The sequence below is a fragment of the Lepidochelys olivacea genome (genome assembly GCF_965140295.1).
Source record: "Lepidochelys olivacea isolate rLepOli2 genome assembly, chromosome: 2".
Classification (NCBI taxonomy): domain Eukaryota; kingdom Metazoa; phylum Chordata; order Testudines; family Cheloniidae; genus Lepidochelys; species Lepidochelys olivacea.
Window position 1 is genome coordinate 92,708,009 of NC_140412.1, and position 22,780 is coordinate 92,730,788.

A 22,780-nucleotide genomic window follows, 5' to 3' on the forward strand; every position below is an offset into this window, starting at 1 on the left:
AAACTTTACTTAGGTTCAGAGACAGACGCTATCTCTATGAGCATGCTGTGTGTGTGTGTGTGTGTGTGTGTGTGTGTGAGAGAGAGAGAGAGAGAGAGAGAGAAACTCTATCAATGTGTGTATTGTGTGGGCATGTATGTATGGAAATATTGGCTGTTGTAACCAGTTCTGTGGGAGGGGTTCCTTCCAGCTGTGGACTCTCTCCCCTGTGCACCCAAAAGGCGTTGTCTCATGTTTGATTATCTGGCAGATGACCACCCCAGGGTCTCCCAGGAGGTTTATGGTTGACATAATTACCATCTGCTGCAAGAAGGAAGCACTGCCAACTTGCCTCTCCTATAAAAGGTTTGTCAGTGGAGAGAGAACAAATGGCTTACAAACTTGTTTTATAGCAAAGGGCTAGGAGGTAATGGAGAAACCAGGAAGGTAATTTGGAGCCAGGAGGGTAGAAATTGGGAAGTCTATGAGGTAAAGTATTTGGAAAGACCATTCATTTTGTAATTTTCTTGGGTCAGTGAGTACACTTTTTTTGTGTGGATATTGGAATTAGTGATGAACTAAGTGGCTGAAATATTTAGCTGCTGAGATAGCCCTGGCTAAAGTTACACATTGTGCAGGTTATTTTTGTGCTGCTGCTTTTGTTGAGATGAAGGGAGGCAGGGAAGGTACTTTCTGTAGGAGCAGCACAGATGTAAGGTGGAGAGGAGAGAAATATTAATTTCTTCTTCCACTTTGCTTCTTTGGGAGCATTCCTGACAACAGCAAAATTTATCACTTGTGCTGTTCCTCCACTGTGTCCCACCCAAGAGGCACAGCAGAGTGAAACAAATAGGAATCATGTCAGCTTCACTTTGCTTCTCCTGCTGATGTAGGTAACCAAGTGCTGTGCGCAGGTGCCACACTCCTGATTCTCCTGTGGAGACATGGGGGCAGGAGGAACTAAATTGGAGGTGTAGCAGGATACTGTAATCTTGTGCTATATGTGAACCCCTTTGTCTCTAGCAGGTACTGTATTTATAATGTAAAACATCTGAACAGAAGTCAAAACTTGTGGTACCTACATCACAATCTACTTTTTCTTGCATACAGATACTCAGCTATTTGTCGGTAACAGAGGACTATGATTTTACTTTGGCCATTAAATAAGAATGCGGAAAGGCTTTCAGATGCTGTTCCTCAATGTTAAAATAACAAATTAGATATTGTTAGACTCATTCCTAAAATATCCCTTTCTTCCATCCACTCTAATTTATGTGCCTACCAGTCTTCTGCAAATTCAGAAACTGGCCAGACCAAGAGAATTTTGGAAGGGGTTGCTTTTGCCAAAGGTAAATCGAAATTGAATTATGTTGCTATCATGTTTAGTGTTAATTTTTTTGGAAAATAAAACAGTTATCTCCGTGATCTCTCTGGGTTCATAGACTAATGTGATTGAGGACTTTTTCTCCTGTGAATTGCTTAGAGCCAACAAATTAAGGCCAGAATCATTGTGATCATCTCTACAACACAGGCCATAGAATTTGTTCCAGTCGTTACTGCATTAAGCCAAATAATTTGTGGTTCAGATTACATTGATATTTTCATTTTCAGTGGTTCACCTCAAATCCAATTGGTTACATTTTTCTTTAGAATGCTGAAAATTTCAAAGAAATGAAAATACTGGATTTCAAAGCTTGATTCCCAGTCCTCAGCATTCTTTGAGAGTACTGTAGAGACCACGTGCTTGAGAGTACTGGAGAGACATCGACCTCTCCTACAAATTGAGGAATGGTGTTGAGGAGCTCCAGAGGATGATGATCATGATTGCACACATTTCTAAAGCTTCCATCATTGGTATTATGTCACCCTCAGCCAAAAAATGGTTGCCTCCCAGGTTGTATGGAAATGTAAGGCTCTTTAGGATGAAGGCCCTGTCACGGGGTCCACATGACAGGTGGTGCCTCCTTCTGGCCCCTCTGGGAATTAGCTCCTTACAGGTCTGAGGCCCTCTTCTGCTGTTTGCTGCACGCCCTGCTGCTGCTCTCTCTGTGGCCCCTCGCTTGCTCTGGGCGCTGTAGCTGCCTCTTTGTGACTTGGCCCTCCGGCCAGGTCACTATTTGTGTTTCCCCTTTCAGGGGGTATCAGTCTTTCCTGACAAATGAGCTCGGGCTGTCTTCCCATATACTGCCCAGCAAGTGCCATTTCCGCAGTGGCTAGTTGGGGAACCCAGGCTCATCCTCTACTCTGGGTGCCAGTTCAGGGGCCCTTTCTTCAGCAGCAAAGATCCATTCCCTTCTGGTCCTTACTGTCCTTCCCTGAGCCTCTTCCATATCCTGTCCCGCTTTTGCCAACCTTACAATTCCCTTCTCCCAGTGAGTGACTCCATCCTATTCCCTGCAGCCCCTACCTGCTCTCAGCTTCTGGGCTTTATACAGGCCCTGTCTGTGTCTCCACAGGTAAACTTTCCCTAATTAGGACCTCTCAGCCTTAATTCTCCCAACCTGCAGCCTAATAAGTTAATTGGCCCATCTGGCCTCTATTAAGCCCTTCAGGGTGAGTGTGGGGTGAGCACCCCATCACAGGCCCGAAACCACAATTATTTTGCTTACAGAATGAATGAAAGGAATATGATGTGCAGGGCTGGCCTTATGGATGGGCGACGTGGACAACCGCCCAGGGTACTATGGTCAGGGGGGCACTGTGGTCAAGAGGCAAGCAGCGGGGTAGGCCTGGCATGCGAGGCTGCGGAACGGAGCTTAGGGCGATGGGTGGGGAGAGGCAGCAGTGATGGGGGTGAGGGGTGGGGAGTGAGGAGCCTGGGGAGTCAGCTGGGGCTGGGGGAATGGGTGGGGACCCTGGGGAGGCAGCAGGGGTCAGGGGTGCCAAAATACAAGTTTGCCCAGGGCACCATTTTCCCTTAGGCAGCCGTGATTAGGTGTGCTTGCTGGTGTTAGGAATTGCATAGAATATTGATTGATTTCTGTAGGTAATATGCATGAATAAATCATTGAAAGGACTACTATAATTGAAATATTCTAAGCTACATGATTTACTAGCGACTGCTTAATTTGGTGTGGGGAGACGCTCAAAGGATTTGTTTTACAGCATTGCTTATTTCCCAGATGGCTTCTTGGACTCAGCTTCACCCAAAAGAAAATAACTGTGATATAAATGACTTTCACCCAAGCAATTTTTAAAAAAAGAAAAGCAACTTGGCCCTGTGAAGAGCTCCACTGTTAGCACATGGTTGGAATTTGGGGTGAATCTTGGTCTCTTATTTTCCAAACTTGAAGTGGCTTGGAATGCCACAGATCATTTTCTTGAAAGGGCAGGAAAGAGGAAGCTTCATACGTTACTCTGGGAACTTCTCCTCTTCCTTGCCTAAACCCATCTTTTCACCCCAGCCAACCCAAAAAGAGCATGACTGGATCTGGAGGGAGCTGGTTTTCTTGTCTAGAAGGACAGGTCACCTCAGTGCAGGGCTTTTTGTAATAAAGGGGGGAAATTGGCGATTTCAGAGAACCCTACTTCCTGAACAAGCTAATGATATCCCAAAGGATCTCAAACTGTGTGGGTACACATACACCCAATACATACAGTAGGAATCATGTCACCCATCATTGATGTTATGCAGTAGGGTGGAATGCAGCAGCTGTTTAATAGTGCACAGCAGTGCTACACAACAGTTTAGGACAGCACCAGAAGAATTTGAAACTGTGTGTGTGTTGGGTGCGGTGGTGTTGGTGAAATGAGATAGGCATAATGTAACCACCTGACTATAAATTTGGCTTGCATACCTTCTCTTGTGAAAAATGTCATGAGATCTTTAGTGCCCATAAGTGGTCTCATCTGAAAGGTGGCATGTCCTGAAGCCTGGTACTCCATTAACAGCATGCTCAGGCACTGACACAACACTAGATCACAAAGAAGAGAAATTTTACATAAGAGCCAGAGAAATAACAAAGGATCACACAGAAAAATGCATACCTTACTATCTAACAAAGGAGACTGTGTAACTGGTAAATATTTATGTCAGACTGAGAAATCCCAAGGGAGAAACAAAAGCAGAGCTTAAAATATTAAAGACTGCTTTCAGAGACAGCAAAGTGTAACCTACAAAACTCTGTGTGATTGCTCAGGAGAATGAAGAAGTAAGCAGACTGATGAAGGCATATATGTATAAATTGTAGGCAGTTTATATATGTTTACATTCTGATAGTTTCAGTCGCTTCAGCACATCTTTAAAATCCTTTGTGGTATTTTATAAAATGTATACCAATCCTTCCAACCAAATCACTAGTATAATATAAATATAAGGATATTAAGATATAGTGGAGATAGGCCTTGATTCAGCAAAGTATTTAAGCATGTGCCTATCCACTTGAGTAGTGTCACTGGCTTCAGTAGGGTAATTCAAATACTTGAATTTAGGCAAGTGTTTAAATACCTTGCTGGATCAGGGCCATAGTGCTCTTGAAAGCTGCCAAATTGACAGTCATAGCTTTGTCATCTCTTTATCCACAGAACCCAAAAGGCAACTAATGGACAAGCTTTCCTACACTGCTCTGTCAATATGCCACAAGGAGTAGGTATTAGGATAGTTCAGCCCCTCTGTCCTTAAACTCTCCTTGCCTGCTGGTGAAACTACCAACAAGAGAACTGATCCTTGCTCCAGGTTAAATTAAACCACAACCATGCAATTAATTTCTTACATTTTTCAAAAGTATAAATGTATGGGCTTTCATTGTAGCTGTTCCCGGTATAGATTTAAAAACATCTTAGCTAAGTATTTACTCTTTTTTTGGACATCACGTGCAAATGGCTATCACAGGAGATACTGCCCACAACTCTGATCTTTCTGAGAATACAATCAATTGGCTCTCACTGCATATCTATCACCAAGGGAACAGCACACAGCCAAAGAAACAGACAATACTCAGTGGAAGGAAATGGGGGGGGGGAACCCTGCAATATTTACTTTTTAAATATATTTTGAATTAAGATGTTACAAAGGTATCAGTATTGGAAAAATACGGTTGCACTTCTTGTTTGAGTATGACCCACTGAGGATTGGCTTTAACAATTGTACAGTGTGTAAATATTATTACAGGATTTAAATCCACTCACTACTGCTGCCACTTTTCTCTCTCATTTCCATTTTTGTAAACTCGTCTGCTGGTGGTGTTTGGCAAACACTGGCAGAAGAGAAGAAGATAGCAAGGGATAAAGAAGGAGGAGTAGGTAAATCTATCATGAGACTCTCTAACTGACTTTACTATTCTATGCAGTGTGTTGAGCAGTGAAAATATTTTCCATATTCTCTGTGTATGGAAATGGCATGGTCTTTCTCTGATCTTCCAATCATTAACAAATCTGAGCAGAGTGGAGAGGACAGAAGCAAAGGGATATAGTTTCCCTCTTCCTTAGTCAGTGTCTCCTGGGCTTCAATCATGGGAGGCATAAGTAGCTAGAAATCTTTAAAACACCAACATTTTTTTAAAACAATGTTTTCTTTTGCTTCTGAGACTAGCATAACAGCACAGTAGTGTAAGTGGAAGCAGAACTAGAAGCAGAATTCCTGTAGGAATTGGAATGGAGATGATAGATGGAGCAAAATATAGTCATTGTATCATGGATGTGGTTTTGCATCTGATCAATAGAATGGAGCCTGAGCCTCATTGAGGCTCCTAGGGGCTATTATAACATTAATAATAACTTGGGATTTACAATAATAGTGATAGTGTGTCTCCAGTTGTTACTGATCTTTTTTTTAAATATTGTCAAGCTCCTTTTAGAAAGTTCGTTTAAAATCTATGGGCCAGCTAGTATAAATTGGTATAGCTGAGGACCTGGCCTACTGTTTCTAAAAGGAGTTTGATAACTAGGTTCTCACCCGTGTGTGTGTGTATACACAATCATGTATTTAGAAAATAAAGAAAAATCCCCTGCTATTTAAGTCCAAGTTCAGTTTGTACTAAAATGTTTCCATGCAATTCCAATGACTATCTCTTAATTGTAAACTCAAGTAAATCACTGACTTACTTTAGTAGCATGAAATACCATATTATAAAAATCATAGGAAATTTGCCGTTTTGATGGTTGGCTGCCATATAGGACAGAATGAATTACATTCAGCATTTGAAAGCATTGGAAATCTGAGCGATCAAAAGAATTTAAATCAACTCTAAAACAGAGTTTTAAAATGCTGAAGTTGATTTCTAGCAGTGGTTTTGGCCCTGCAGACTGCCAGAACGATGCATCCTTCCCCAAAATGGTTTTCCAGAGCACTATAATCCTCTCTTACAGCACCCCTGCTAGTTCAGTACTGAGTCTCTTGAGGGAAGCTTATTGTGTACCAAGTGAGATTATGGTTTTGTGATATCAGGATATGTCCCTGAGATATCAGAAGTTTTCTTTACTTGTCACCTAAGTTAAGACTTTAAGCCAGAACTCCAATGGTGAAAGTCTAATGCACTAGCTATGCTGCATGCAAGTCTTATTACACTATGTCATACAACTCTATAAACACTCCAGCTGAAGAAGTAACGGATGCTGAACAAGCCTATTTGGAACAATTGCTAAACAGCTTTGGTGTCTTGACTGATTGCATTGATAATGTTGCCCCTTGCCTCTCTAGTTTGAATATGAGTAGTTAGCCAGTCAAGCTGCCATCCCTCTTTACCCCTAGGCTGTGTCTTGATGGACAGAAAGGATATGTTTTTCAAACATGTTGTCTTAACATGATGAAAAAGTCCATTGAGACTCAGGCTCATCCATTTGCTGGCTATGGTGTCGCCTGGGTAGGGTGGGTGGTCAACTGAGCATTAAGCTAACTCCACGGAGCTAACAGAACAAACAGACCCTTTTTGCCTATCAAGATAGGGCCTTAATGGTGAACCTGAGGACCAGCTGCCCATGCACTGGTGCCCTTTGCAGCATAAGGTGCTCCAAAAGGCACAACTACACAGGGCCACTCAGGAAATCCAAAGTGAATCAACTAAAGCGTGAAGTCAGTACCCATAAATTGTAAAGTGCTTGAAATTGTGTGTATGCCTCCTTGGAAGAGGAGTTAAAGTGATCTAAAGCCAGCCATTTGACTGCTGAATGTGAACCTGGCAGAGCCGGGCAGGGGATTAGCGCACTTTAATATATGCTCATTGACATCACTCCTTTATTTGAGTCAGTATAACTTTCCTGAGTATCCTTGTGCAGGTAAGTCCAAAGAGAGTGTCAGAATCTCCTGTATAGTTCAGTACCATCCAGGATATTAAACCTTATGCTACAAGGTTTAAGCAGATCCCCTGAAGTAGTTGGTGGTGGCCACTGACAGAGACAATATATTGGACTAGCGGGACCTGGGGTCTGATCCAGTATGACCATTCCTATGTTCCTGTGGAGGCTCTTATCGGGTCAGACAGCTCAGCATTGAGCGTGTCCTTCAAGTAGGAAATGGTGCACCAGAGGTTGCTGCATGGAAGGAAGGAAGCTAAACTGTCAATGGGTGGATTGAGGGAGGGATGATCATAGTGGACCCCACTTCTAAGCCTCCTTCAGCAGTCGGCTTTCCTGTACCCCACAGCAATAAGTGCCTGAACCAGAGAATGTCTCAGATGCTGAAACATTACTTCATCCCTCTGGACTAATCTTGCTCCCAAAATGCACAAAATACTTCCCTGGCTGCCAAAACCATCCCATATGCACCCTACTGGTGTCCCCATAATGAGACTAAATGTATGTCCTAGTTGAAATAGTCTGGTCACCCTCCTACTTAACATGTATAGTCATTCACAGATGCCTGTTCCTTAATTCTCCTCGAGAGAATAACAAGTACTGGGGAGAAGTTCAGCCCCCTTTGTCCTCAGGGATTCTCAACCTTTTTCTTTCTGAGGGTCCCCCAACATGCTATAAAAACTCCACCGGCCACCAGTGCCACAATAACTGGTTTTCTACATATAAAAGCCAGGGCCAGTGTTAGGGGGTAGCAAGCAGGGCAGTTGCCTGGGATCCCAAGTAATGGGGGCCCCCGCAAAGCTACATTGTTCAGGCTTCAGCTGCAGCCCTGGGTGGTGGGGCACAGGGCCCTGGACTTCAAATATGGTGGGGCTTCGGCTTTCTGCTCTGGGCCCCAGCAAGTCTAACGCTGTCCCTCTTGGCGGACCCCTTAAAACCTGATCATAGCCTCCCAGGGACCCCTGGTTGAGAATCACTGCTCTATAACCTGTTTTTTAACCTTGCTAAGCATCTAGGTAGCATCTTCTGTGCTTCAACTAAGATTTTGAACAAGTAATTAACAGCACCTGTAGCAAAGGGATTTTAACCATGGAAGTCAGTTGTTAGATGCACACACGCAGGTTTCACAGTCTGCAGTACTCTGCATTTTGCTCAAGAAAAGAAGGGAAGCAGCTTTATAAAATGCTGCTATCCTCACTGTGGTTGTGAATAGGCTAGACTTGAGATCTTTAAGTGTTTTTCCTTTTCCCTTTTAACTGCAATTTTGTTATTGTACTGCTGCCCCCATCTCTACTAAATATGGCTTTTGAAATGTAAATCATATCATGTTCTCAGCGATGCATCTGACACCCTCAGCACTGTTTCTCTTTGCACTTCAAAGAGCTGTGCGGTCACACTTTGCATCTCAGCAAAATCACAATATTTGCCTTCTGAAGATCTCCTTTAATGTGTACAATCAATCTCTGATCATGTGTTTTGGGGTTTTTTTGTTCCCCGGAGTCTATTAATATTAATGTTTCTAGAGGTCATCAGGAAACATAATCTCTTCTTTTTTTAATTTCTCAGTGAGTGCGCCTGAAGAGGGAGAGAAGCACAAGAGAGACAAGACAATTGAACATCACAAGTGGCTCAATCCCAAAAAAATGATGCTGGATGAACAGTGGATTAGAACTAAATTTTAAAAAGGAAATACAATCTCAGTGTGACAATTGTCTTCACTTTCAAATTCATGATGGCCAAAATCCACTGGCTGGACGGCTGAGGTGAGCGTCGTACGTTTGCTGTTTGGGCTCAGTGCATATCCCTTGTACCTACGGCTCAAAGGACCTGGGAGCAGGTGGGAATTGGATGATGCCAAATGCGGGAATGGGGAGACAAATGGACTGTGACAAGCTAAGATGGAAGTGACTTGACAGCTTCAAGCCTCGCAGTTGCCTCTAGTAAGGACAGGTTAAGATTGGAATCACAAGCTTCGCTGGGAGAGCAGTATGCAGGAAGCTGGTTTTCAGGCCACAAATGCTTTCACAGGTAAGGACTGTTGCTATCATTAAACTAATAATTTCTGGGCTGATTGCTGTTGTTTGGGAAAATAAGTGGCATAAATATGTGGCAGTAGACAGCACTGGTGGTGAGCATTACATTCATTGATATAAATAATTCAACTCCTATAAGATAACAGAGACTAACGTAGCTTTTGGTTCAGTTATTTTAAGTTCTTTGAAATTGATGGCTGCGTGCCTTTGGAAGGGAGCCCCCAAACTTCGCTGATCCAAGTGTTTCATTGAAAACTTGCCAGAGGCAGGAGGGGCCACCTAAATTGCATAAAATGTAACAGATTACAGCTGCTCTTATTTTTAATATGGAAGTGAGTCCTGGAGAGACTACAGGTCACAACAGGCAAAGTGCCCTGTCTCGTCTCAAACAGAGCTGCTGCATATTGGATTTTGTAGTCTCCATGGGCTGTATCTCCATATGCAAGTGATGTCCATGGGCTGAATTTGCCACATGATTGTCATTTGGGCCACTCTTGCTTTAATTAGGTATTTAGCCTTTAGTTCAAATTTATTTTCCTGTAGGTGTGTTGGAAACAAAATAAAAAAGCCAATAAGGCTGTACTTTCTTCTCAAGAAATCTTCTAGTGAAAAGTCCATTAGAAATTCCATTATAATCTTTCTGTATGTCTCTCTTGATTTCTAAGGGGGGTGGGGTGGGGTGGGGTGGGCAATGGACCCTGTGGCTTTGTTCCAAGCCTACTGGCCAACTGAGAACCAGCAGGAACTGGCTGAAAATTCTACTGGAATTTCTGTGTCTTTAGAAGAATTTAGATAATGGTCTAGTACCACAGCACAAATTAAGTATAGGACGTGTAACGTGCATTTTTCCCATTTTTAAATCAGGTGACGAATTACTGAATTTTCATTATTATTATTATTGGTTATTATTTTTTGGATACATATACCCAAGAAAGAATAATGTCCCTGTTTCAGAGCTACTTTCATCAATATTCCTGGCTGGACTGGTAACTTTTCCTAGGACGGAAAAATAAAGGTTTTTCCAAGGGTAGAATCCCAATTGTCCTTTCTGGTGGCAGCTTCCTCAGCACAGACATACTTCCCACTCTTTCTTGCCTGAATTTGAGATTAACCCTAAATCCAGTTATTTTTATATTGAAGAAACATGATACTAGGGTTTAAAGCTTTCTCTAAATGAGGTTATGTTGTATTGTAGTGTGGTGTGCAATGTTCACTCTGTCTCATAAGGGATTACCCTTTCTTCCTCAAAACAAAAAACTATACTCTTAGGGAGCTGCCCTTACATAAAGGCATTAGGGGACTCTTCCATAGTGAAGAGTGACTAAAGTGTTTAAATACGTTTATAGGTATATATGCACACACCGTAGATTCAGGTGACTTGTAAAGGAACCAAGTTGAAAACTCATCCCTTTACGTTATGACAAGGAGAAAAACATATTTTCTTCAAACTTGTTTCAAACTACTTTCTGCATTTGCTTCCTTGTTGTTATTTCAGTACAATATCTAGAGATAAACAATGACATTCAGTGGACAGCTTGTGAGTTAATTGCATGGGTAGGTGAGTGTTCCTTAGAGAAATGCCCAGGAATGCATTTAAAGACATTTTTATTTTAATTTAACAGTTGCAATTAAAATGTAATGTTAGCAGTGTACTATTGCTCCCACATCCCACACTTACTTCAATGATGGGAGTGGTGGTTTACCCTCACAACAAAGTAATACAATGATATTCTGCAGTTAGTGTAGTCTGTAGTGAGGGGGAGGGTGTGAGCGTACGAAAAAGGCAGTTATTTGCCTCATTAGCATTTATATGTACAATAAAGAAGCTTTGAAATATGTGTCAGTGTTGAGCCTAGCAGTTCTAAGGGAGAGCAACTATAGCTACAAGGAGACTAATAAACACTTTCACTTTACAGCTGAATTAAGTGTTGGTGAAAGGAACCTTGGAAGACATTATGCTTCTGTTTATCCATTATGGTACATCAAGGCTCACCAGCTCACCAAAAGGTTTTAACCCTGAGCCTGGAAGGCCTACTGTTAAGACTAAGAGGGTAGTTCAGTCCAGTCTCCATGCTCATTTTGTTGGGTCAGCTGTCAAGGCTGCCAAACTATAATTTATGTATTTGTTTGGTGATGTGATCACTTATCCCTAAGAAATGGACTGAAGTAATTAAATCATTTCACATAGATAACCCAATAGTATCTGACAGTAACAGCTTTTTGTCTGTACTTACTATGTACTGATCTGAATGGCTGACTTAGAGGTGAAAAGCTCAGTATCCCATTACCAGTTCCCTGAATTATCTAGTCCCTCAACAGAGAGTAGTCTTTATATAAATCTGCAACCCACTGTCCATTACCATTTCTTCTACTCAATAAAAATAATTGATAAGAAACAGATTCAGTTTATTATATGTTCACAATATTAATACCATTTTTACTGGAGCAGCATTTAGTTATGCCCCCCCCTCCATGATTTTGTTGAATGCACAGTTTTCATTGAAACTTTCTTCTTGTGTGATATTCTCTGTGTGGATAGAGACATAATAGATAAAAATAAGTAAATAGTATAGAAATGCTTGAGTGTTAAAGGAATATATTACCCATTCTGCTCTGTCCAACTATCTCAGCATTCTCAGGGTACTGTGAGAAGCACAATACTACATATATAATGACAGCTTTTAATGGCAATTAAAGTTAGGTCAAAGTGAGAATCATTTATCCAATTACCTCTGAAATTTGGGAATCTGGATAAACACGACCCAGAGCCAAACTACTCGTGATATTGTCTTTACAAAACTTGACAAAACTTTTGCAAAAACAAAGCCAGACTTTTCCTCATCTCTAAATATGTAGTTAACCTTTTTGAGGTAAATGCTGGCAGTAGCCATCTTTCTCAAAAGTGAAGTCATTGGCAGCTCAGTGTAAAACAATATAAGCATTTTTCAAATCTGTTCTAGTAAATAAAATATAATAGCACTAAAGATACTATTAAAGGGAGTTGGAAATTCATTTATAGATTGACACTGGGCTACCACTCTGCCATGGTCACAAATTTACATGACGTTCTAGCAAGATGGCCACCACTGGTGGTAGGCTCAGATATCCAACTATAATGAAAAAACTACTTTTGAAAAACACTACTTGAATGTACAGAACATTCACTCTCCTTTCTGTGGCAGGCATGTTTGCATCTGCCTCGTTAGGTCAGTCTGACCTTCCTGGGTACTCAGGAATTGCTTGTACAATCACAATTCTGTAGCCTTTATTTTCATTTTGAATTGATTAATAGTTCTGTGGTACAGCACAGTGAGTCTGGCTTCTGTGCGGCCACAGTTTTAAGATTAATAGCATAGAAATCACCCTTAGATTTGGAGGCTCTAGGAACACATGAAGAACGAAGACCGTGACCACACGCACAATCATAAGTAAGAAGTTTTGTCTGTATTATAAGTTTTACTAAGCAGATAATTAGGGTTACAATCTCACATTTGGGTATAAAACCTGAGAGGCCATTTCACATATCCAAAGATGCTATATAGATTCTAGTGGATCTCTCAACAGGTGGTTGTCGTAGAAGGATGGTTCCGGCTTGGGTTGTCCCAATGAGGTCTTCCCTCCAGGTCTTCCCACTTTATCCCAGCCAGAGCACCTCTTTTATCTTGTTGTTCTGACCATGCCTAACACCTTATGCACATGCATGAGGGTTCCAACCCTCCTTTTTCTTATCTGTACTTACACACCCCAGGAATTTTGGAAGTGCTCCACTTTCTATAGGCCATTCTCTTAGTTCACCTTTTTCTTATTAGCATTTAAGTCAACCTGTTTCCAGGGCAACCTGTGCTCAGAACAGAACTTTTCATGAGTTACAGTCAGGTGTCTTGTGGTCTATTTTTCCATAACATCACCTATTGGAACATTCTTTGTAGTAATCTTGTAGCTTTCATGGCATAGGGTCAGTCTTAGGTCACTCACTCATATCAAGTCTCCTTAAGCCTGAGTCCTAGTGTGGCTAAGCTGAAATCTTACAGGCCTTAGCCTGTAGGCCTTACATTACTGTCTTGTTTTACTTATATCCCTAATACACACTCATCACTCCTATATACTTGTCAACCTTATATCCTATAGTCCTATCCTACTTATATCTATTCATTTCACATTGATTATATATGACATAACATATGAGTTTACCATGACAATAACATATTTCAGTGATAAAATGAACTAATTGGATACAATCCCCCGTTTGTGAATTTTTAAGATTAGTGTGTCACAGACAAGTCTCTCACTGCCTCTTAATTCTTGGGAGATACTGATTGTATTTTGTTAATGCCCCTTAGAACGCAGATAATAGTAGATTGCATTCTGCTATAGTTATTAAATATTTGATTTGCAGATGTGTTATATGTTGAGCTCTGATAGTATTCTCTGCACTTCAGTATGCAGAAGAATACATGATCCCTGCCCCAAGAGCTTACAATCTAAGTATATTGCACTCAGTACGATTGAGAAAAACATAGTGAAATGAAACTAGTTTAAATATGGTAACGTATATTCCACAGGTCTATTTCTCAGGCTTAAATACTTTAAAATAATTGCTGTCATTACAGATAAGAAAGCTACTCATAAAGCTATTCAGCAATGACAGTGCCATGTGATAGTGATAATTGTCAATTACAGCATTGTTAGATTTAAATCAATCTACCCTGGAATCTTCTAATCAATTACTGAACAAATATTGACTTTAGTAAGCTGTATTTTCCATATACAAATAGCCATTCATTTCATACAGATGGAGAATTTTATATTTTCAGTGGACACCTTTATAGATTTTGATGCACACAGCAGAATGTGTACTGAATACTTATTGCCAGAAGGGACCATTCTGATCATCTAGTTTGACCTCCTGTATAATACGGGCCATAGAACTTCCCCAAAATAATTCCTAGGGCATATCTTTTAGAAAAACATCCAATCATGACTTCAGAATTGTCAGTGATGGAGAGAGCCCACCATGATCCTTGGTAAATTATTCCAGTGGTTAATTACTCTCACCATTCAATATTCATGTTTTATTTCCATTTTGAATTTGTCTAGCTTCAACTTTCAGCCATTGGATCATATTATACCTTTCTATGCTCCATTGAAGAGCACATTAGATATATTTCAATTTTTTTATCACAGTAAAAAGGGTGGATTTTCTTGACTGGGCAAAATGAATGCAGTGTTCTTCAAGTAAAACTCAGAAAATTAAAAGGGATACTTTAAAATGAAAATTGACTGTACAAGTGCCATTGTATTTGTAGTTTCTCCCTAATTAAACATGATTATTCATTTTATAAGGGGAAAAAGATGGGGTATGGAAGTCCAGCTGTGTTCTTGCTGGCTCATGCATCATTACTAATGATGAAGATTTTGCATTTTGAATGTAGCAATTCATTTGATAATGCATGAGCCAGAAAAGAAGCCCTTGCACATTGGCTCTGAGTAGCTGACAGGAGTAACAAGCAGTTACACTTACTTTTGTCAGTAAAGTAAGCAGATAATACACAAGAAACAGATGTGTTATGCAAGAAGATGCTATCTGAACATGTCAGTGCTCTTACCCTACCTGCACTGTAGTTAGTTCATCCTCAAATTTGGGGGCTGAACTATAATCAAGATCCACTGGGTAAGTAATGTCCTCTGGCTTCTAAATACCTGCTTTTTAAAATGAATCAATCTTCCCCCAAAAAGTCAGAGAGAGGAAAGAAGTCACTTGTGATGCCTTGAATAAAACCCATGTTGGAGAGTTAAGAGTGCAGGAACAACTCTGGGCCCAAGAAACCATGCCTGGACAGGCTTACTGGGCATGCTCCAATTGGAGAGACTTAAAAGAGGGTGATTTCAGCACAGAAGGGGGTAGACGGGGAGGAGCAGACATGCACTTGTTGCTGAAGAGGGATTATGCCAGGAAGGCATTGCCAGGGGAGGTCTGCAGCACAGAGCCAAGACTCCTTACCCTGCTGCGACCCGTGGATTAGGTCGCCAGGGACAACCATCGTCCACTATGCGCCACAAGAGGAGGGGCGCAGCACTAGGAAGAGGCCCAGGGAAAAGTAGAGTTGCCAACTTTCTAATTGCACAGAACTGAACACTCTTGATCTGCCCCCTGCCCTGAGGCTGCCCCCCTGCCCACACCCCTTCTCTGAGGCCCCATCTCCTCTCACTCCATTCCCCCCTCCTTCCGTCGCTCACTCTCACCCACCCTCACTCACTGTCACTGGGCTGGGGCAGGTGATTGGGGTATGGGAGGGGGTGAGGGCTCCGGCTGGGGGTACGGGCTCTGGTGTGGGGCCAGAAATGAGGCGTTCAGGGTGTGGGAGGGGGCTCCAGGCTGGGGTAGGGGGTTAGGGTGCGGGAGCGGGTGAGGGCTCTGGGGTGGGGTCAGAAATGAGGGGTTCAAGATATGGGAGGGGGGTATGAGAGGGGGCTCTGGGCTGAGGTAGGGGGTTAGGGTGCAGGAGGGGATGAGGGATCTGGGATGGGGCCAGAAATGAGGGGTTCAGGGTGTGGGAGGGGGCTCCAGGCTGGGGCAGGAGTGTGGGAGGGGGTGTGGGCTCTGGCTGGGGGTGTGGGCTCTGGGGTGGAGTACCTGGCCAGTAGGAACTATGGAGATGGCGCTAGGGGCAGGGTCAGTACATGGAGCCCCCGTGGCTGCCCCGTGCTGAGGAGCCGGACATGCTGGCCGCTTCTGGGAGCCGCGTGGAGCCAGGACAGGATATTGCTGACAATATCGATGATGACAGTGACCATGCTGATTCAGAAACATGGAGGTAACCAAAACAAAGACAATGTTAATATAGTAAAGTAAGCACAGCCAGAAACAGTTGGTGGCTGCCAAAGGGGAATTGGCTGGAAAACCCATTTAATTTTTAGTACTTTCCTGTGTCCTTTTTAGAGCTGAAGCTGATGCATCATGTTTATTACATCTTTGGTTAATTGGGTGGAGGCAAGAAAAATATGGGAAAGCAGATCCCTACTGTCAGTGCAGTGATGCAAATGAAGAATGCTAGGCCAAATTCTGCTTTCACAAATGCAACTCCTATTAAATTGGTAGGGTTTGGTCAAAAGTCTAATATTTTGCTGATTGGTTTCAGACCGACCATTTGACGTAATACCGTTTTTTTTTTAATTTCCATTAAATAAAGAAAAAGAAACTTTCAACGGAAACATACAACTATGTTGTTATGCTATTTTATGTATTCATAAGCTGTAGAAATGCCTGTAATTGTATAAGATAATTATTTACATTTTCTGAGATCTTGTGGGGTCTGTGGAGGTATCAATATATTACCCCATTATTTTTCAGTGAGCACTAGAATAGGTCAAATCACACATCGATTAATTGCTTGCCAGTTATAATTGTTCTTAAACCAAAGCTTTCTTGTGAGTAGGTACACAAAAAATCCCTCTGTTAGCTAGTGGTTCCCCTCAGCCTTCTTCTATTGTATTCCACACGAGTTCCAGAGGGCTAAAATTTGCCCCATTCCTGGGGTTTGGCTTTATTTATAAAAGGCACTCCTAGTGAAACAATTTAAAATCCAGGCCAAGTCTTCTCCCCAGGCTTGGCTTACTCCCAGGTTTCCTCCCCAAGGACTTCCCAGCTCAGGGTTGAGGTTTTCCCTCGAAGGAACTTCCCTTTTCGCAGTGGACTATCGAATCATCAGCAGCAATGAGTAAGCAACATTTACTCAAGTTTCTAGCATCACTTGGGTAGTTTACAAACACTGCCAGCTTGTTACCTGCACTCAGAACGATTCCATTTTATTAGGGAAAGAAAGAAAAGGTACACGTATATCTTTACAAACCTTCATTCTTTTAGATATTGGTCCTTTTCAAGACAGGTTTGTATCCAGTGGAAACTGCTGAGTTTTAAAATAGGGGGCAGGTTGGCCAGAAGGAATTGGCTGTCTCTGAAGCATAGCCCGCAACCAGGCTCTACCTAGTTAACAACAAAACAACAACAAAGATTCCACCCAAAATGTGATCACTCCTCTTCTTTCCTGATATTTAAGTTGTCATAATTAGACTTTAGAGCTTACTCAACCCCAGGTGCTCTGATACTCTGGTAATGAGTGCGGTATAAAAACCTAATAGAACAGATATGAGTAAATGAGACAATGTATACTTCTTAGCTGTTATTTCAAGCTGTCTGTAGACTCAGACAGTCGTAACTGCCCTCTGTTCACATTCCTAAAGTTATGTTCACAGCCACAAGGGCTAGAGACTTACTTTTTAAATGAGAATTTTGAGCTGGATTCTCCAGTTTGCTGAGCCTATTTTGTATAAACAAAATGGCCTGGAAACAGCATTGGGGAGAAACCCTTGTGTAGGGAAACTGACTACTTGCAGAAAGTTGGCAGCGGCAGCAAGGCTGCCTCTTGTGCCAGCTGCCTCATATCCCCAATGTGAGGGGGCACGTTAAAGGTGTTAACAGGAAGGAGTGTGGTCCAGTGGAACTCCACTACACCTGACCTCCCTGCACCCCATCTCCAGAAAGTATATGGTGGAAGTTACAGTAGTTTCCTTACTTCTCCAGCTTCTGACTGGGCCAAGCGGTTGAAGATCAGGAAGTTTCAATCAGCTCCTTGCAGCTGTTCTAAGTACCTAAAAATGTAAGTTTGTCATGTGACTCATTCAGTACAACACTGCCATGGTAACAGGTAACAATTGTCTAAATAAAACCAGAGCAAAAATAAATCAAGGAGGTAGTAAATCTTAAAGAGCAGATGCTGTGTAAGAAAGAACAGAGAAACATAAGGGATGTGAGAACTGGCCATGGACTCTTTGATTCTGAACTTGTTCTCATTTTGTCCTAATGTTTTCTGTCCAGTTTTGAATCCTCTTTGGAGGAAGGTAAACCATTCTTTGTGTCTGTGATGTTCCCATTTTCTACACTACAAAGTGACTCCATTTTGATTTAAGGGCGGGAATAGAGGGAGCTTTGTTAAGTAAAGAGGAATTCCACATTTTAAAGATGAACCCAGCCAAGAATGGTACACAGCCGGATCTTCAATCAGAGCTTCTGAGAGTGAGATGACTCTTATGACTCTGTGTGCGCGTGCGTGTGTGTGTGTAGATGTATGCATACTGTGGTAGTGGGAGAGGGAGCACTACAAATAGGACAAGGTGGTAGCTTCAGAAAAGCATGGAAGACTTGTTTGGGATATGACCGGTTAAGAAATTGTCTGTTTATCCTGGAGGCTTAGACTATATAAACCTGTAATTTATACTGGCTGAAGATGAATTTACAGACTGGCTGTGTATTCAGTCAGTCCTTGATTTAAATGGAAAAATTGGAGATTGTGGATGACTCACTATATTTTTCCCCCTTCTGAGACTTATTATACTTGATTTGTTTATTTCAAAAGAAATGCTCCATATGCTCAGTTACAAATATCTGCTCCCAATTGCTCAGAGCAAGAATTTTGAGAGGCGTGTGATCTGCCAAGATAGTGGCAGAATAATAGTAAAAACTTCTCTGTGGTTAATTCAAGAGATTGGTAGTACCTATAAAGAAATAGGTTTCTTTTGTGGAGGAATGTAACGTTCTTGCCAAACATAATATTGTTTTTAGAAGCTATTATACACTTGTCTGTGTGGTGCAGAAAGCAGGGTATACTATACCATTAAAAGCAGGAAGTGTGACTCCAGAAGATGCATCTTTCAGAGTATTTCTATAGTCTGGGAGTGGAAAAAGTCATTCAGCATGAATTCTCAGTCGGTTTTGCACAATCTCTCAAGTGTGCTGCATTTGTAAAACCATACTATGCAATCTAATGATATAAATGGGAAGGGTTAGCACCATCTCCTGAGTACCATTGTTGTTGTTTGTATTGCAGTAGTTCCAAGGGTACCCAGTTGACTTCAGGGCCCCTTTCCTCCGTACAAGCAAATACTAAAAGACAGCCCTTGTCTGAGAGTTTACAATCTAAATAGATAAAATAGACAGGAAGGGAGATCAAAATTGGGAGGAAGGAAATATTATTATCCTAAGTTTACCAATGAGGAAATGATGCACAGAGGGATATTAAATTACTTGCCTAGGATTAGACAGGAGGTCTTGGAGAGCTGAAAACTGAACCCCAGATCTCCTGAGTCCCAGTCCAATGCCTTAACCACAAGTAATAATCTATTTTTTTTAATATCTGGGTCAGCATCACCACACCACTTTCTTTCACTTTTATCCTTGTTCACCCTGTCTCCTATGAAGGGTAAAAAGCCCTCACTCAATAGTTGTTTGTTTGTTTGAAAGATGAGCTATTTCATAGGATAGGCTTAATTCTTTTCTGCAGTTTTGGAATTCAAGGACGTATATTGATATATGGCAGAAATGTTGAAGAAGAAATTTAACTTTGAGTACTTGTTAAATCAACAAGATAGAAGAGTGTGCATATCGGGCTGGGATGATGGGAGGTTTCGGGTTTATTGTGGAAGTAAAAGCAAAAATAAATATTCAATAATTGAATTCAGTAGTAAATAAATAGAATATCATGTGGTTTGGATTGTGGTGTTAAGATTATTGTTCCTAGGATCAATTTTTTAGATACCTATAATAATCCTAACTGGCATTAACTGCTGTGTCATCCATAAATCTAGGTTGTGAGGAGAATGTGATTTGGGGATGGAGGATTGCATAAGGGTTATTTAGTATATTACTTTTTTAGTGCTTAAAAAAAAACCAATTATTTAATTGCTAACTAGAGAATGGAATTACTTGTCCTGGTGCCAATAAATTTTGAGAATAAAATTTATTCCACGTGGGAATAAAATTTAGTGAGACATGAAAATAAAGCTGTTTGCATGAACATCACTTCCTTTCTCCAACAGATGGAAATTTTTCTAGAAATGTAAAATAATTTCACCAGGTTTGTGGTTTAATTCCCTTTATTAGTTGATTTTGTTTAAAATAAGGCTACTATGTGGACCCAGTATCTTTGAAAATAGTGATTGCAGCATAAAGTGAGTGACAAGGCAACATATTGCTTTTGTTGCTTTCTTCACATGGACCACATGGAACATTTTAAAACTTATTTCTAAGGCCCCCTCACAAGGGCTGTGAATAAATACTATAAATATGTGCATTACAAAGTATGAACAGGAATCTGCTAACTTTACTCTGCAAATAGGCCCTTTTTCAATCGAAGGGGATACTTTTGAAGTAAGGTACTAATGAGTAACAGTGGCAGAATCATGCCTCGCTGTCACCTTAGCAAAGATTAAAGGTCTTAGGAAAAACTAATCCTGTTTACCATCTTCTTGGAGAAAACCATGTCATAGAAGTGGGGCAAAAGTTCAGTTTATGTAGGACGAGAGAGAAAGGAGAGAGAGATTATTTATGTTGCATCATTAGTGTATAGTTACTTTTACAAGAGGTGAAGTATGCCAAATAGATAACAGACTCCTGCGCCAAAGTGCTAACTGTCTAACGTGAAGGTCAAGTATAAAACACAGAAGCAACCATGGAATGTTGCACAGTGTCTACTGCTGAAATGCTTCATGGATATAGATGGGGTCTGTTCTTTGGAAAAGAGGGAAAAAGGTGAGCAGACATCAGTTGATAGGCTGTTCCAAGTATATGGGCTGGTTAAAAAGAAGATGACACAAACTTTGAAGAGGGTAAAAGAGACAAAAGAATGTGTTGGCAGAGTACAGGGAATGGGAAAGCTAGTAGCAGAAGAAGAGGGTAGAGAGAACTTTGAAAGTGAGGAGAAACTTGTGCTTAGTGGACTTCCTAACTTGATCTTTATTGGTCCAGATGCTAATGTTTTAATTTTTTTAAAGGCATTATGCATCTATGGCTTTTGGGTGTTAAAAATAAAAAAAAATTAATTCAGGTTTTTCACGCTAGAGCTGCAACTCATGCACCACCTCAGATTGCCAAGTGATGAACATCTGCAGAAGTAACTATCACCACAGGACATGAATTGCTTTCATGAAACTTTTAGGGGGCTTTGTGTGTGTGTGTGTGTGTGTGTGTTCTTATTAGTCATTCTAAGGGTGTAAAGAAGCAGATATCCTCTTCACCCTATTAGCTTGTCCTTCTTTCCCTGCAAAAGATATCTCCTTAAAGATGTGTTTACTCAATTCCACAGCAGGCATGAGTCCCAGTGTTCCCACCATTCCTTCCATTCTTGCTCTAAGCTGTATCTCCCATTAAAGCATCTTACTTTCAGTTGGGAGCGTAGGTGAGCCACACTCAAGACCATAAATCTGGTGCAGATTGTACATATCAACATAAGGGGTTTAAAACTTGTCTTGTGATTATATTTTCAAAGGACTCCATCTAGCTCCTATTGAAGTCAATAAGAGTCTTAGTCAGTAAGTGCATATAATCTTTGTAATTGTCACTTCTTCTTCAAGTGCTTGCTCATATCAATTCCAATTAGGTGTGCGTGTGCCGCGTGCATGGCCATCGGAGAATTTTTACCCTAGTAACACCCAGTCATCGTCGTTGAGACCCAGGTCCAGATCCAGGTGCCGGTCCAGGTCCCAGCACCAATCAAGGTCCAGACACCGCTCCTCAGCGTCACGGCACTGTTCTTCTCCATCTTGGCACCAATCTCCAGCTTCGTGGTACCAATCAACTTTGTTTCATCAACATGATTTGGTGCAGACCCGCTCAGCACCACCATGGCCATCGCATTCCGCCTCTCACTCATCACGGTCTGAAGCAGGGTCACGCTTCTCAGACCGCCACCACTCGGATGACGGCTGTCTGGGCTCACGGGCGGATCAGTGGCAGGTGCAAGAACAGGGGCCCACTCAAGGGTCCACCCAGTGGCCCTTTTGGACACCCTGGGCATACCACCAGGCCCAGGGTGCTCCCTCTGAGGCTTCTCGCTCGGCCTTGTCTGAGCCATGAGTGCCTGAAGCCTCTGCCAACCGTCCTGCTCCCGGAGGCATGGAGACGGTGGCGTCATCCTTACAGGTGCCAGCTCCTCTTCCTCCAGCTCCCGGCCCGAACACTGAGGTTGCGGGACTGGAGCAGCAGGGCACAGCTCAGCAAGAGGCCCCGGATGATCCTCTCCCTCCTGTGGCATCCATCCTTCACCCGATGAGGCTGTGGCAGGGACTGCTATATCTGCCCCCCCACCCCAATAGACCTCCGCGCCCACCAGGCACTCTTGCGCAGGGTGGTACGGAACATGAACCTGCAAGCAAAGGAGGTAGTTGAGGTGGAGGACCCTGTGGTTGACATTTTGTCCGCAGAGGCTCCTTCCAGGGTGGCCTTACCACTTATCCGGACCATTCAAACCACAGCCAGAACAATCTGGCAAACACCCGCCTCTGCTAAGGGGGCGGAGCAGAAGTATTTTGTTCCCTCCAAAGGATATGTCTTCTCTACACTCATCCACAGCCCTGTTCACCAGTGGTGGCCTCAGTAAATGAGAAGGAGCATCATGGTCAGCAAGCTCCGGCATCTAAATTGAAAGAGGTCGAGCGCCTCAATTTATTTGGGCGCAAAGTCTACTCCTCAGGGGGGCTCCAGCTCC

At 42.0% G+C, this 22,780-nt stretch overlaps 1 protein-coding gene across 2 annotated transcripts in view; it reads left to right on the forward strand.

Moving 5' to 3' along the window:
• LDLRAD4 (low density lipoprotein receptor class A domain containing 4) overlaps positions 1-22,780 on the forward strand; it is a 435,520-nt gene that overhangs the window by 165,180 nt on the left and 247,560 nt on the right. For both annotated transcript variants that reach the window (XM_084619586.1, XM_084619587.1), the window contains exon 2: positions 8,776-9,237. In XM_084619586.1, coding sequence (XP_084475712.1) covers positions 9,198-9,237 — 40 coding nt within the window. In that variant the 5' untranslated portion in view covers positions 8,776-9,197. The remainder of the gene's footprint in view (positions 1-8,775; positions 9,238-22,780) is intronic.